The sequence below is a fragment of the Rhinoderma darwinii genome, chromosome 3, assembly GCF_050947455.1.
Source record: "Rhinoderma darwinii isolate aRhiDar2 chromosome 3, aRhiDar2.hap1, whole genome shotgun sequence".
Lineage (NCBI taxonomy): Eukaryota > Metazoa > Chordata > Amphibia > Anura > Rhinodermatidae > Rhinoderma > Rhinoderma darwinii.
Window position 1 is genome coordinate 396,644,993 of NC_134689.1, and position 16,935 is coordinate 396,661,927.

Here is a 16,935-nt window from a genome sequence, read left to right on the forward strand (position 1 = left end):
ACAAAGACAATAGGTGGTCGCGGTCGTGCCAGCTGCTTTTACAATTGGCGGCAATGGGATAAAGGTGACGTTTAGGACAAATTGGGTCTGCATTCATTTTTGTACTATGCTGGAGGGAATCATGGTAGGAGGGCCGGATATATGCGAAGGGGGCCTATATAGACATCAATGTAAAGACTGGAAAGTCGTATCACGTGACTCCAAGCGACAAATAGCTACCATTCCAAATATACCAAGCTTAATTTTTAATGAACAATAAACATAATTAATTCCTCAATAAAGATCCACATAAAAGCCAAGAATCATTAGCAGATTTAGTTATGTGGCATCTGCCCTTTTTAAAGATGGCCGCTCCTTCTCCCACAGCTGTCCCCATGGCAATCAATGGAACTCGAAACTCACTCTTTTTCCATAGGACAAAGTAGGAGCGACGTAATGACGTCACGACGTCCATGCAGTGTTCAGGGTATTTAATGCAGAGGGGGAGGGGAGAGCGGCTTAGTTGAGCAGTGTTGCCGGCGGGAAAGGGGCTGCGGTTGGCTGAGCCCCGGAGAGCGGTGGCGGCCGGAGGTGTGGAGAAGGAGAGGTGAGGAGCGGACGGTGGCGGGGAGAGCTCTGCCGCCAGAGGGAGCCCGTCCTGTGCCCGGACACAGAGGGGGAGGAGGAGGAGTGGCGCGGACTGGGCAGTCATTGAATGAAGTGGGCGGGTAGTGGGAGGCGCAGCAGGGACAAAGGGGCCTGATAGCAGCGAGGAGCTCCAGGTATTGGGGTGCTGGGGGAGAGGATTGAGGGGTACGAGCGCTGGTGGTGTGTGCGGGGCTGGGGAGCTCCCGGGACGTTTACACAGCCTGGTAATGGGGCAACCCTGAGGCTGGGGCTGTATGGGGACTTGTGCCAGGTGATGCCTCACAGCATCTTGAATCACATAATTCCACTTATTACCCTATATACCCCCCCCCCCCCTGTCTCAGTCATTAGTGCCCGTTCTCTGACTTTTTTTGTATTTTTCCGTCAGTCTGGGGTTAGATGGGGAGTTGTACGTCCCATAGACTTACGTTGATTTTGCCCAAACCGCCGAATGTTGTCGTTGACGTCAGATTTTTGGTTGCGGTTAAGTTTGGTAGGGGGATTCAAGTTGCGTGGGCATCGTGAGTAGCCTTGTAGCCCTTCCCTGACCAGGCAAATCTTTTCTCACGGTCACATTGAGTCGGGGGCTTTGCCACGCTAAGCGCCAATGGTTACTCAATTAGGTTTGCCACGAAGACTGCTGCGACCCCAACGAAACCGCATCGATGAAGCTTTTGTAGACCACCATGTTGCGGATACGCCGAGATGCAAAAAATCATGTGACTCGAGTTCGCATGGCATAAGTTTATCTGCTATCCTCGGGTCTCGGGGCAGGAAGAGCCCGTCCTGTTTAGAGTAATCTAGTAATGTGTAAGTCTGGGATGGGCATCAGGTCATGGCTAAAAATGTGCTTTTTGTGGGCACAGACTGAGATCCCGTTGGTTGGCAATGGTTAAAAAAGTGTGGTCTGGGGTAGGCACAAGACTGGTATCGGTAGGTTATAGGAGGAGTATGGTGACGGGCACGTTGTCTTTTTAGGGAGCTCTGGACTAGGATCTGGACACTAGGGGTATAGAGGTGGCATACTCCTGGGCGCACGAGTCAGTGCGGTGGTACTAGGGCAGTGTGATTCTTTGCTCTAGGATGTAACGAGGACATGAATGAGACAAGTCTGTGCGGCTTGGTGTACAATGGTTGGATTCTGTAACGTGCTGTAGGGTCTGGGGTGATTAGCATTTGCTGGGCACAGGCTTGTGACTGTGCCGCTTGTTGTGGCCGCAGCTCGGCTCATGACCTGCTCTATAATAAGTGTAAGGATGGCATCTGGGTACAGGGCGGTCAGAATTGGCTGTTATAGCTGGACATATGGTCGTGAGACCGGGTTGGTAGGGTTTTTAATGTAGTAGGCACAAGATGGTTTAAGCTAATGCAGGACTGGACAGCTCCCAGGTGGCCAAACCCAGATATGATGATGGGTGTGACCAATGGGAAGTTATGATGGTCTGGCTCAAGGAGTTTAGCTGGCATCTAAAGTCTACGGTAATTTATCCATCCCTGAATCGGTGATATGTTTGTCAAGTTGTTCGCACTGACTGGTAAGTTTGTATGGTGTATTTATGGGGATTGTGTCGCTACTTACTGTGGTGTATTGATGGGCATTGTCGTATCTCGCGGTGGTGTATTGATGGGCATTGTGTCGTATCTCGCAATGGTGTATTGATGGGCATTGTGTTGTATCTCGCGGTGGTGTATTGATGGGCATTGTGTTGTATCTCGCGGTGGCATATTGCTGGACATTGTGTTGTATTACGCTTCGGGGTATTGATGGGCATTGAGTTGTATTTTGCGGTGGCGTATTGATGGGCATTGTGTTGTATGACGTTTCGGTGTATTGATGGGCATTGTGTTGTATCTCGCGGTGGTCTATTGATGGGCATCGTGTTGTATTATTCTTCGGTGTATTGATGGGCATTGTGTCGTATCTCGCAATGGTGTATTGATGGGCATTGTGTTGCATCTCGTGGTGGTGTATTGATGGGCATTGTGTTGTATCTCGCGGTGGTGTATTGATGGACATTGTGTTGTATTACGCTTCGGGGTATTGATGGGCATTCTGTTGTACCTTGCGGTGGTGTATTCATGAGCATTATGCTACTGTGTGGAGTATTGATGGGCATTGTGGTGTTACTCGCTGTGGAGTATCGGTGGGCATTGTATCTCGCGGTGGTGTATTAATGGTCATTGTGTTGTATTACGCTTCGGTGTATTGATGGGCATTGTGTCGTATCTCGCGGTGGTGTATTGATGGGCATTGGAGTTGTATCTCGCGCTGGTGTATTGATGGGCATTGTGTTGTATCTCGCGGTGGTGTATTGATGGGCATTGTGTTGTATTATGCTTCGGTGTATTGATGGGCATTGTCGTATCTCGCGGTGGTGTATTGATGGGCATTGTGTCGTATCTCGCGGTGGTGTATTGATGGGCATTGTGTCGTATCTCGCGATGGTCTATTTATGGGCATTGTGTTTCTCACGGTGGTGCATTGATGGGCATTGTGTTGTATTATGCTTCGGTGTATTGATGGGCATTGTGTCGTATCTCGCGATGGCGTATTGATTGACATTGTGTTGTATTACGCTTCGGGGTATTGATGGGCATTGTGTTGTATTATGCTTCAGTGTATTGATGGGCATTGTGTCGTATCTCGCAATGGTGTATTGATGGGCATTGTGTCGTATCTCGCAATGGTGTATTGATGGGCATTGTGTTGTATCTTGCGGTGGTGTATTGATGGGCATTGAGTTGTATCTCGCGATGGCGTATTGATTGACATTGTGTTGTATTACGCTTCGGGGTATTGATGGGCATTGTGTTGTATTATGCTTCAGTGTATTGATGGGCATTGTGTCGTATCTCACGGTGGTGTATTGATGGGCATTGTGTCATATCTCGCGATGGCGTATTGATGGACATTGTGTTGTATTACGCTTCGGGGTATTGATGGGCATTGTGTTGTATTATGCTTCAGTGTATTGATGGGCATTGTGTCGTATCTCACGGTGGTGTATTGATGGGCATTGTGTCGTATCTCGCGATGGCGTATTGATGGACATTGTGTTGTATTACGCTTCGGGGTATTGATGGGCATTCTGTTGTACCTTGCGGTGGTGTATTCATGAGCATTATGCTACTGTGTGGAGTATTGATGGGCATTGTGGTGTTACTCGCTGTGGAGTATCGGTGGGCATTGTATCTCGCGGTGGTGTATTAATGGTCATTGTGTTGTATTACGCTTCGGTGTATTGATGGGCATTGTGTCGTATCTCGCGGTGGTGTATTGATGGGCATTGGAGTTGTATCTCGCGCTGGTGTATTGATGGGCATTGTGTTGTATTATGCTTCGGTGTATTGATGGGCATTGTCGTATCTCGCGGTGGTGTATTGATGGGCATTGGAGTTGTATCTCGCGGTGGTGTATTGATGGGCATTGTGTTGTATTATGCTTCGGTGTATTGATGGGCATTGTCGTATCTCGCGGTGGTGTATTGATGGGCATTGTGTCGTATCTCGCGGTGGTGTATTGATGGGCATTGTGTCGTATCTCGCGATGGTCTATTTATGGGCATTGTGTTTCTCACGGTGGTGCATTGATGGGCATTGTGTTGTATTATACTTCAGTGTATTGATAGGCATTGTGTCGTATCTCGCGATGGCGTATTGATTGACATTGTGTTGTATTATGCTTCAGTGTATTGATGGGCATTGTGTCGTATCTCGCAATGGTGTATTGATGGGCATTGTGTCGTATCTCGCAATGGTGTATTGATGGGCATTGTGTTGTATCTTGCGGTGGTGTATTGATGGGCATTGTGTCGTATCTCGCGATGGCGTATTGATGGACATTGTGTTGTATTACGCTTCGGGGTATTGATGGGCATTCTGTTGTACCTTGCGGTGGTGTATTCATGGGTATTATGCTACTGTGTGGAGTATTGATGGGCATTGAATTGTATTTCGCGGTGGCGTAATGTTGGGCATTGTGTTGTATTGCGCTTCGGTGTATTGATGGGCATTCTGTTGTACCTTGCAGTGGTGTATTCATGGGCATTATGCTACTGTGTGGAGTATTGATGGGCATTGTGGTGTTACTCGCTGTGGAGTATCGATGGGCATTGTATCTAGCGGTGGTGTATTGATGGGCATTGTGTTGTATTACGCTTCGGTGTATTGATGGGCATTGTTTTCGGTGGGCATGTAGTAGGGTATCTGGATCCTGTAGAATGTCGCTAAGTGAGCAGTGGACAGATTGTCGGGCAATGACTGGCTGTGGGCATTCATGGACATGTAGTGGTTAATGGGTCATTGTGGTAATTCTCTGTATGATACCTGTGATGTGCATGGATGTGTGGCGCTATCGTTTGGTCTTGCTCTTTTTCCCTCATGCCATGTCCTATAGACAGATGTGCTTCTGTGTAGTTGTAGAACGTATGTAAAATACTGGCTTGCGGGTTAATGTTCGCTTTTGTCTTCTGAGCGCTGATCTTGTCTTCTTTATATACAGATCTATATGGATGGGTACATGGAGTCTGTCCATCCTGGAAAAAAAAATCCTTCACTATAAGGCCCTGTTCACATGGAGTATTTTGGCGCTGTTTTTGACACAGTAACCGCGTGGGAAACCGTGGCAAAAACCGCCCGAAGTGAGGCGGAGGTGTTTTTTTTCCACGCCAGTGGTAAAGACTGCTCACGGGGAATAAAAAGCGACATACCCTATCTTCGGCCGTTTCCGTCTCTGACCTCCCATTGACATCAATGGGAGGCAGAAAAAGCGTTTTTCACAGTGTTTTTTTTGGCCGCGGCGCTCCATGGCCGCAGCCAAAAGACGTGGCAAACAGCGTGCAGGCAGGTCAAAATTCCTGAAGGACTTTTGAGGCAGATTTTTCCGCCTGCTAAAAAACTCTGTGTGAACAGGGCCTTATGTGTTCTCTTCAAGTTGTGATACTGAGATTGCTCTTTAGGAGTTTGTTCATAGTTTATACAGGAGGTCCCACAAGCCGCCTCCATATTGCAGAATTGTTCTTCTTTCTGCAGCCGGACACCAGGCGCAGGATATTTTGGTAATGTGGTCACACCTCCGGATGTTGCCCTTTTTAGGAGGTCAGTTATGTGTGTGCATTGTTTTTGTGTGCCATAGACCAGGACTGGACAGATGCCAGGATCTCTATCTTTGCTTCTTGACTAACCCTTGTCCTGATGGCAAAAATGTGGTTGAATCAGTGGGCAAAGACTACTTTAGTGACTGCTGTGACAAGTCTACTGACCAGTTAACTCGTTTATCTTTTGGTGGAAAGATGTTTTGCCACTGGACTGGACTTGGGCATATATGGTTTTATTTTGAGGTCTTCCAATGATTTGCATTTGACCGTGATAGGCCTCAAAATAAAACCATATATATCCCCAAGTCCAGTCCAGTGGCAAAACATCTTTCCACCAAAAGATAAACGAGTCTTCTAATATGTGGACGTTCCCCTTTAATCACCCCCTTCGTATGCAGTGAGTGGAACGGCGTTCTCCTTGGTGAATAATGATTCTGATCATGCTTTAAAAAACATCCATTTCTGTTTTTTGTTTTGTGTTTTTTTTTTAGTTTTTTTTTTTTTTAGATTGTGGCATTACCAAAAATGAGAAATTGGTCATCACTCCCAATATCTTATCAGACACTGCATCTGCAAAGCTTTAGCCATACATATATAGCACCTCTCCATGAACGATCAGTCCTGCCCAGTGTGTGTTTATTGCAATGGGGAGAAGCTGCGGCGTGAACCACTTGTCCGGGGCATCTCTCCTGGCAGAAGAAAAGGATCGGGCTTGTTGAAATCCAGCGTGCCTGATCTGGTTACCCTGACCTCTGCTATGGGAGGGACAGTCGGGAAGCTCCCATACACATTAGGTTGTCTGCAGATCTGAAATTAGCATGATCAACCAACCATAATGAAATGTGTATAGGTAACATTAAAGTGAATTTACATGATGACCCTTCTCCTTAATTGACCAGCTATGCCCCCAGACCCCTCCATACACATGCATGCTGGAAATCATAGTTGGTAGATGGTGGTAGATGGATCCCAGCGGTGTGTATTAGGTTGACTTCTGTAGGCGGGCTGGTGGCAATCTGGACCTTTAGTCTGTGTGTCTTATCTGAATGAAGCATTCTTCCTTGTGCCCATACTGACCTCTGCTTACTCTCTGAATTAACCCTAGGCCCAATGAATAAATCCAATTACACACCTAAAACCTTACGTGACCATTCAGTGATTTGGTTGTGGTTTCTCCGCACATGTGCCCAGAAGACTATTGTGGATGAGACGGGTTAGGTTGACTTTATTTCAAGGTGACGCCCCAACTATAACTGGTTTGATTGACCTCATGCCTTTGTTTATGGTGATTCGTCCAAACTTTTTTTGGGGACCCAGGGCTTTTACATTGCTTCTCATAAATGCCCACCAAGGCAACCAGGAGTTATCGGCCTGTAACATTGTGTGTAGTCTCCGTTTAAGTGTAATGTTGAAGGTGATCTTATGGCAAGTGGGGTAGTTGGCTGAAATTTTTCTATTAGAACCCAGCCCTGAATGGTGAAGAATGACCCGATTAGGAAAGGATGAGTTTCCAGACGGTCTGTAGTGCCTGAGAGAGCAATGTGGGGGCAATAGTTCTGTCTAAAGTGTTTTTCTGTAGTGATTATGCATTGAGAGAAATAGAACTGGAGAATAGTAACTCTGAGCTCTATCCAAAACCAGGATGCCAACGTGCCTGGGCCTTTGCAGTTGGCACCTAATATATTGGGTTGATGTCTATGAAAGTTTTTATGGCCTGACTACAAATCAAATTGACGCTTAAGGTCCCCATAAGTATTAAATAAATTCTGGCCAAACCCGCTGATCTGGGTGGCATCACCCAATTCTCTAATGTTTATGGAGATTTCTGAGTAGACTGACCGCAGATGTCTGGGTGGGATGAAGGTTCAGGCACCTTCGATTTCAAAATTGCCAATTCTTTGTTTCCGTGGAAGATAAGCCGCTGCCAGGTGTGTCCCCCCCACCCCCCCCACTGATAAAGCACACGTTTAGTTGAGCATGCATTTTTATAGTTGCATTGTAAGGAACAGCGGTCAGCCAAATGAGGGTTTGGCTGACCACTATCTTAAGAAGGGTGTACTTTTCCACCCCTGATTCAACCAATCTAGAAGGTCTCCCAAAATCCAATGTCCTTAAAGGAAACTTGTTGCGTTCCTCATGGCTTTGTGGTGTTTGTTGCTGTGGTAGTAGGCAGGCGGTAAGACGGCTATAGACATTACATGTTGCCACGGAGGGACGAGGTGACCACTTCAGAGCCCATCATGCCCTGAAGACCACATAAGAAGGATTTCAGCATGGCCAATCCTCTTCACCCAAAAATAGACTTCTGGTGGGACCTCCTGGCATCCCAGCAACATTGTTATGTTGTCTTCACTGGTCACTGCCGATATTTCCAGGCGCGCTTCATCCATGCAAGACATTAGTAGAACATGAAGATTTGTCATCTCCATTTAAAGTCAAGTTGGTGAGTCTTGTAAAGTGTGATTCCACTATACATACATACCAGCAATGTAGATCTTTGGTATTGCCTGCCCCGATTTACGCAGGCACAGATGGCATCAAAGGGAAAAAATGATGAATAATGGAGGGGACTGAACACATTTGAATTTGAGACAATAGCTTCATTGTCCTCTTGGAAAACGGTCTTCATTCTTCTTTTTCCACCCTGCTGTTATGTGGCCATTTTCATGGACAGGGCTGCTGTAGCCATTACTCTCGTGGACGGCTCGTATTGAGGTTTACTTGGGGTTGCAGTCTCTCTTCTCGGTGGTTGCTCCAGTACTCGTGTCTATTTTTCAGTGAGAGATCCTAGTATTACAGCCTCTGAATTATGGTCCTTTTTTATGATACTGCTCATATAGGTCTTATTGCAGATAGAGGAATCTTAACTGGTTTATCCGTAAGTGCCAGGGGGTCAATTGTTTTCTTGCATTCTGCCCTCCACCCTCCATAACACTGCACACGTCTGGTCAGAGATCTCACAGTCATTGAGACATTTGCCTGCAGGAAGCCCATGTAAATAGCAAAGAAATTTTGCAAAGGTCCAGTGATTTTGCGTGCAATTGGCCGACTTCTCGTCTTGGTGTTGTCATTCGGTCAGCATGTTTATGGTCTGAATATTTCAGCCTGCCGTCCGTCTTCCCATGTTAACATGTGGTACATGAGGCATAGAGCTGGTTCATAGATGTCATTTAGGTTCTATGTAATCCTGTATTGTTACTGGTGCTGCGGCTTGAGGCGATAATTGGAATGGTAGTTATATTCGGTCTAGGTCCTGAGGTGGGAGCCTGGGGCCAGGGAGCGTCTAGTACTCTGAGTGATGGGGATGTTAGGCCTCATGCACATGAACGTATTTTTCTCCTCCCGTAAATATGGGTCCGGTGTCACCCGTATTTACGGGCACGTTTTTGCTGCAAAATTACACTGCACTAATCGGCAGCCCCTTCTCTCTATCAGTGCAGGATAGAGAGAAGGGACAGCCCTTTCCGCAGAAAAAGTAAAAGAAATTCATACTTACCCAGCCGTTGTCTTGGTGACGCGTCCCTCTCTTGACATCCAGTCGGACCTCCCTGGGTGACGCGGCAGTCCATGTGACCGCTGCAGCCCTTTGATTGGCTGCAGCGGTCACATGGGCTGAAACGTCATCCCAGGAGGCCGGACTGGAGGAAGAAGCAGGGAGTTCTGGGTAAGTATGAACGTGTTTTTTACAGCTTTATCTATATTGTGATCGGAAGTCACTGTCCAGGGTGCTGAAACAGTTACTGCCGATCGTTTAACTCTTTCAGCACCCTGGACAGTGACTATTTACTGACCTCGCCTAGCAACGCTCCCGTAATTACAGGTGCACACACGTTGTCACCCGTAATTATGGGAGCCCCATAGACTTCTATGGGCCTGCACGTGCCGTAATTACGGCCTGAAATAGGATATGTTCTATATTTTTCAGCGGCACGGGCACCTTCCCGTAAGCAAACGGGGAGGTACCCGTGGCCAATAGAAGTCCATGGGCCCGTAAAAACGTGCCGTAATTACGGGCGTTTTTACGTTCGTGTGCATGAAGAAACGTCTCGGCTCTCTGTTTGCAGAGCTGCCTCTCTCCACTGTGTCTGCCCGGGCACGGATAAAAAAAAAAATCCATCAATAATTAATGCATCTTGCTTTTGAAGCTCCTTTTTTATACTTTTTTTTTTTTTTTCTACCTTGTGCTCAAGCCTCTTGCTCTCGGAACGCCTCCTGCGCTCTCCTTGAGAAGTGCAGATTGTGTTTTTATCTCACTCCTCCATCCTAATTTAATTTATATTGTGCCGTACCTGGAAGTAGCAGGCCTGGCCTTGTAATTAACACACGCAAGACATCAAAGTGCAAGTAATTTCCCGCTACAACCGAAGCACGGCATTAATCAGATTCTTTGCTTTAATTAAATCTCCCAGTGGCATTTAAGACGAGCTGCCAGGAAGCGCCCTCCCTCCGTGCCATCCATTCTAGCGTTCCTGTCGGAGGACGGATAACAGCAAGCATCTATGAAATGTTCTTCTGTATTTAGTCAGTGACGGGCCGTGGCGTGGGCGTCTACATGTAACCTGACAGCTCCGTTTTAAATTATATTTTCATTTTATGCCCCCAGCTAAGAGCTGCTTGATCATTTTCCTTATTCTCGATTAATTTGTCACCTCTGCGTTGTGGATGCAGAGATTTTGTGCGCTAAACAGTCTCTATGGCTTTTCTAGATGGCGGTAATGCCTCATGAACGCCGCTACTGAAGGGGAATGGCGTTTGTTCAAGCGACTGGTGGGGCTGTGTCCCAACACACAGACAAGCAGCAAAGTAACCGTCGGACATGTCTACTTTAAGTGTTAGGTTGTATTCTCATTTAATGCCGCAGCTAAATGACTTATTGCTCCTAGAGATCTGCGGCTGGCGTCTAAGAGTGCAGTCACACGTGGCAGATTTTGTTGCAGAAATATTCTGTGACTAAAAAAACAGCTCTATAACTTGCATAAAACCTTTGCAGATCTGTGTCTCCTTGGTTACAGACTACAAATAAACTGTGTAGTCTGATCCTGCAGTTCTACTGCCTTTAATCTGTCCCTAGGGGATAAGTGTCCATTTACACCTGCCAATATGGGCCGTGAAAACGAGAGCCGATCAACGAGACAGTTCGTTGATAGTTTGCTCCGTTCACAAGAGCTATGATTGGTTATGCATGGGGGCGAGCGATTCTTTACATCATGTCGGCAGTGCGTCTCTCTATTTACGTAGGGAGATGTGCTGCTGACAACGATATTTATTACGGATCGTGTGTTTGCTTGTTCATTGGCTGATCTTTTCCCTGTTTACACAGGGCAATGATGGGGAACGATCATGGGCCCATGTAAAAGGGTCTTAAGACAGTATGATCAGACTACACAGGGTTTGTTTGTTTGTAACCAAGGAGAAACATAGTTCTGCATAGGAGCTGTAGACCTCCCCTTAAAATGAGCAGAACCTGTTTAAGAGAGCAAAGGATCGATGGTTTGAAGTTTTTAGCGTTCATGGCCAGCCTGAGACTGAACATGGAAACTATGACAATAACCACTACCCTTCAGGAACTACAATGCATTGTCTGCTAGGACGGATCGCTAGTTTAAAGCGTAAAGTTCTTACTACAGGGCTAAGTAATTTTTTTGGGCCTAAATGTTGATTTTTGGGAATGGGACCCAGTATGGACAGTAAGTTGGTGGTGTTAGGCGGTGCCCTCTATAGGTCACTTACAATATGTGATCCCTTTATCCTGCTCCGTTTTGGAAGGTCAGCCACCTCTATATTGTATATCGTTCTGCTAAATCCATGTCAGACTTGCTAATGAAAAAAGACTGTAATGACTAGTATGCATAATCTATTTTTCTTTTTCTGGGTTAAGCTACCACAGCAGGCGATCAGAGGGGTGATGTCGCTAGTGCCCTTCTATTTTCTTTCATAGACTTATATGCTTGGTTTGAAGCTGTAGTCTATGTACTTTGGAAAAAGGTCAATTATATCTGAATTATTCCTTGTCTGCTCCTCTAGGAATACTGACGGTGCAGATTTTAAGGGCATCCTGGCGGCTGCCGTAGAGCTTGTCTTTCATACTAAATCATCCAGTCTCTGTAGGCATGGTCCTCTCAGCAGGGTATAGTCACGACACCTCAGTGCTGTATAGAGATGAGGTAACGTGCTGTCATAATAGGCTGTGTGTGGTATCTGGGTACACGTGAATTTCATTTACAAGTTATGGCTGCTGAAGTTGAGCGAATGTGCTGTTTTCTGTTGTGTAAGAGCTTGCCAGGCCCTAAAAAAAAACAGTAAGGGCCCGTCTGCAGTAAGGGCCCGTCTGCAGTAAGGGCCCGTCTGCAGTAAGGGCCCGTCTGCAGTAAGGGCCCGTCTGCAGTAAGGGCCCGTCTGCAGTAAGGGCCCGTCTGCAGTAAGGGCCCGTCTGCAGTAAGGGCCCGTCTGCAGTAAGGGCCCGTCTGCTGTAAGGGCCCGTCTGCTGTAAGGGCCCGTCTGCTGTAAGGGCCCGTCTGCAGTAAGGGCCTGTCCATCAGCGTTAGGGTTCAGATGATGGGTTCCACTAGACCTTTCGGTCAGAGGAACCCATCAATGGAAACCATAGCTTCCGTTTGCATTACCATTGATTTCAATGGTAACGCTTCCGTTGCAAAATGGTTTCCGTTCTGTAAAGTTTTTGTTTTTTTTACGGAAACAATAGCGCAGTTGACTATATTTTACCCGTTGGTCGCAGAATGGGGGAGATTTATCAAAACAATAGAGCATGTAATAACCAATCTGATTACTTCTGCAGTTTACAAAAGGGCCTCTGAAAAATAAGAGCAGACTTCTGATTGGTTGCTGCAGTCACACTCCGTGGTAAATGCGGTACAACCTATGCATTGCTTATTGGAGGGGGGAATGCGGCTTCACTTCTGCCGTACGACTGGCCGGGCATTGTACAGCAGGGGTTGGTATGTAGCCTGGATACAGGGCTTGTTCCCTGCATGTTCTACGGACAGGACCATTATTCCATGTTTATAGACTTCTCATTATCAGGGCTGGGCGAATCCCAATTAGAAATGACTCCGAATTGTTGCATGTGTTGGCTATTTTTGTCAATGGATGCAGCAATTTTTCTGAATTTTCATTTTCGTTTTTTCCTCCCCACCTTCCATGTATGATGACTTGTTTTTTGCAGGACGAGCTGTAGTTTTTGCACCATTTATTGTACCGTATAATGTACTGCGAAACTGGTTACAATTCTTTTTGGGGTGGAATAGGAAAAACAGGGATTCCTCCATTGTCTTTTGTGTTTCGCTTTTACGGCATTAATCTTGTGGTAAAAAGTACATGTAAACGTTATTCTGTGGGTCAATACGGTTACAGCGATATCAAATTTATATATAATGGACTTTTACAACGAAAAAAGTACTTGTTAAAAAGAAAATTTTTTATTCTGTTGATGGAGCGAGGTGAGGGCTTGTTTTTTTTTGCGTTGGGGCAAAAAAAAAAAGTAATTCTGTTTTTTGTTTTTTTTGTAAATGGCATATTATAATAGTTTTGACTTATTGGCGTGGCATTACCAATTCTTTTTAATTTTTACATTACTTTGGGGAGAAATGGGAAAATTTTTGTTTTCTCCATTTAGTAAGAAGGTACTAGAAAAAAACGATAGGTATTGTAATATTTACCGCCTCTTAAGCCCTGGGGGACAGGGAGGGCCTGTGGGGGGGACGACGACGACAGAAAGAGCGGGCGTCTCTTCCAACGGCTTAGATGCCGCGGTTGCTATTGACTACAGCGTCTAAGTGGTTAAGCAAGCAGGATCAGTGTTCTATCTGGTCCAGGCCGTTGCCGAGGATCGTGGGCTGTAACATAGAGCTGACGTCCGCGGAGTATAGAGTGGGCGCAGCCTGTGAGCACGCTCCATACTCCCCTCTTTTTGGCTGTGAGATCATATCCAGTTACATCACTTTTCACCAAGGGGTTGGGTGGATTGCACAGGACTAGAGAAACATGGCTGCTTTCTTCCGGAAACAGAGCCACATCTGTTACCAGGTTTTGTAGCTCAGCCCTATTCACTTAAATGGAACTGGTCTGCAATACCAGACACAACCCATGGACAGGTGTGGTGCTGTTTTTGGAAGAAAGCAGCCAAATATCTCTTATCCTGTTCAATCCCTTTAACAAGAAATAATACATTAAAACAATGTTCACCTTCCGAGCCGAGATCTAATGCCTACTTCTCTCTCTCTCGCAGATAAGCATTGAGTGAACCTCCTTCACCGAAGCAATGTCCACCCCAGATCCGCCAATGGGTGGCACTCCTAGGCCTGTCCAGTCACCTGGGCCAGGCCCTTCTCCTGGTGCTATGTTGGGCCCTAGCCCTGGGCCATCTCCTGGATCAGCACACAGCATGATGGGACCGAGCCCTGGGCCACCAATTGCCCCTCAAGGTCCCAGTGGATATCCTCCTGAAAACATGCACCAGATGCATAAGGTCAGTATATTTTTGGCATCATTCTTCAATAAAACATCATAAAACAACATTCCCTACTCTGTGTTTAAACCATAAATAGGTTTAAGGTGTTTGTTTTTAAAGTGTAAATACATTTTTGAAAAACTAGTGACATGTCAGTAGTTTTGATCGTTGGGGGTCCTAGCACTGATCGCTAAAACGAAGCTGCAGAAGTGCTCAGTTGAGCTCTGCACCACTTTAGTTTCTGATCGGCTTTTTACTCTGAAAAGCCAAGCGAGCGGTGTACGGGCTCATAGACTTTCTATTGGGCCCGCACGTTTCTGAGAGGAAAGCCGATCAGCAGCGAAGAGGCACAGTGGGCTTGTCTGTAAAATCTGACGGGTTGTCCACTTAGGATGAGAAATACTAATAGTTAGACTTTACATGGTCTGTGAGAAGGTTTCCCTGTCTTCCTCAGACTAGACCCAATCTCGTTGGCACAAGAACTTACTGGCGGATCATACGTGATCTGCTAACAATTTACTCCTGGTGTTAAACTTTTCTGTTTTCTGTTACAGCCCATCGAGTCAATGCTTGAGAAACCTATGCCGGAAGACCCACGTTATAGCCAGATGAAGGGAATGACTATGCGGCCTGGTGGCCATTCTGGAATGGGGCCACCACCAAGTCCAATGGACCAGCACTCGCAAGGTATGTATTTTACAGATGAAATCCAGCATGTCAGGTGTCATGTATTGGCCTGCACCTTACGTTTATGTGAGCAGACACTGTATACCCAGGCAGTCCTACCCGTCTCGTATGGCTTTGTTCAGCTCCATGTTAATGATAAACACTATGGTCAGATTGTTCGGTTACGGCTTCTATAACTTTTCACAACTTTGTCTTTCTTATGAGAATGGTATATGATTGTCTCTATTCCTCTCCTCACAGGTTACCCCTCACCCTTGGGTAGCTCTGAACATGTACCAAGCCCAGTTCCCTCTAATGGCCCACCCTCTGGACCTCCAATGGTGTCTGGTTCAGGAGTGGTAAACATGGAGAATGCGGACCCCCTGCAACAGCCGCCGCCGCAGCAACAGCCACAGCAGACCAGCCGCAGCCCAACGCCATTTAATCAGAATCAGCTGCATCAGTTAAGGGCGCAGATCATGGCTTATAAAATGCTGTCCAGAGGGCAAGCAATACCCGATCAACTACAAATGGCTGTGCAAGGCAAGAGGCCTTTGCCAGGCATGCAGCCACAGATGCCAACCCTACCTCCACCTGCAGCTTCCGGACCTGTCCCTGCCTCTGGGCCAGCACCACCCAGTTACAACAGACCTCATGGTGAGAAAGCAACGGAATAATGGCCCAATTTTCAACATGGCAAAAGGATTGTCAAAGATTGTGTTTTTTATCCCCTTCCCCCCCCCCCCCCCTTCAGAACCCACACCACTATTCGGGCAGGAACACACAGCGTATTCAGGGCGGATACACTGCGTTAAACTGCGCTGCGTATCTGCCCTGAACACCGCAGGGAATGCTGTCTGAAATCACTGGTGCGTTATTTCGGGTGTACATTCCGCTGCATAAATGATCGCACATACTTACCCCCCTCCCTCCTCTGACGTCCGCTCCGGCCTCTCTGGATGACGTTGCAGTCCCATGTGACGCTGCAGCCTCTGATTGGCTGCAGCGGTCACATGGCCTGCAACGTCATCCAGGGAGGCCGGATTGGAGAAGAAGCAGGGAACTCTGGGCAAGTATAACTTTTTATTGTTTTTTTTTCTCACTTGCTATTTTTGCGGCGCATCGCTGTGACTCCGCCGCAAATATCGCAACACACACCACTTTGTTACGGGTTTAAGCATACAATTGAATTCAATGGATAAACCCGCAACAGAAGAGCAGCGTGTCCGCAGCATTAATTGACATGCTGCGGTTGAAGTAACCGCACCGCAGGTCGATTAATGGGCAGGTTTTAAGGGCGGCATTTTTCCGCAGTGTGGGGACGAGATGTGCTGGAATCTCACCCACAGTGCTGCTACTGTAATACGCTTCGGGTTTTCCCGCAACATCCAGTGTTTACGCTGTCTGTTCGTACCCTTAAAGTGCTGAGCTGAAGCATCAATTTAGACTACTAAACACTTAAAAAGGGGGCGATTAATGGCATGTAGTGGCATAAAGTGGATTTTTCTAACCTACTCCACATCTGTTTTTGCTTTGTGCTATTTGCTGCCTTCATTCGCCTGCTTTACTACACAACCCTGCCTGCAATACCGGTTTTTTGATGAGTAGAGTAGGTTTAAAATAAGCACTACACACCCTGTACTAATCCCTATATTACATTGTTTCCTTTCTAATGTAGGAATAGCTGGACCAGCCATGCCACCTCCAGGACCTTCAGGCGCTCCTCCCGTAATGCTAGGACATCCTCCAGGTGCACCCCCTAAACCTTGGCCTGAAGGTAATGTTCGTGATGATCTAGCCTCTAGATAAACCATTACAATTGAAGATTCGTATGAAACAAATAGAAATGTAGATTAATTGCTATGACTAGACTCTATATCGGTTACATGCATAAGTATCGGCACGTTGTGTCACAAAGATAAAGACGTGCCTATGTTCTCTTTATGTTTGTTAGATTCTTGTCTGTAAGGCGTCATGCAGTCCGTAGTTTTGCGGCCATATACTATCCGCAAATACGGATAATATAAAACACATGCTAACCTATGGGCCAATGCACACGGCAGTGGTTTCCACAGTCCA

At 46.5% G+C, this 16,935-nt stretch overlaps 1 protein-coding gene and 1 long non-coding RNA gene across 5 annotated transcripts in view; one reads left to right on the forward strand and one right to left on the reverse strand.

The window, feature by feature from the left end:
• The window catches only part of LOC142750166 (uncharacterized), a 189,881-nt gene that overhangs the window by 9,457 nt on the left and 163,489 nt on the right, over positions 1-16,935 (reverse strand). The window contains exon 3 of one of the 2 annotated variants that reach the window (XR_012882577.1): positions 13,926-14,182. This is a non-coding gene — a long non-coding RNA (uncharacterized LOC142750166). Of the gene's footprint in view, positions 1-12,931; positions 14,183-16,935 lie in introns of those variants that run through there. The other variant, XR_012882576.1, reaches the window with a different exon arrangement.
• The window catches only part of SMARCA4 (SWI/SNF related BAF chromatin remodeling complex subunit ATPase 4), a 52,950-nt gene continuing 36,492 nt past the window's right edge, over positions 478-16,935 (forward strand). For 2 of the 3 annotated variants that reach the window (XM_075859009.1, XM_075859011.1), the window contains exons 1-5: positions 478-586; positions 13,969-14,208; positions 14,745-14,877; positions 15,118-15,513; positions 16,535-16,633. In XM_075859009.1, coding sequence (XP_075715124.1) covers positions 14,002-14,208; positions 14,745-14,877; positions 15,118-15,513; positions 16,535-16,633 — 835 coding nt within the window. In that variant the 5' untranslated portion in view covers positions 478-586; positions 13,969-14,001. Of the gene's footprint in view, positions 587-715; positions 762-13,968; positions 14,209-14,744; positions 14,878-15,117; positions 15,514-16,534; positions 16,634-16,935 lie in introns of those variants that run through there. The other variant, XM_075859010.1, reaches the window with a different exon arrangement.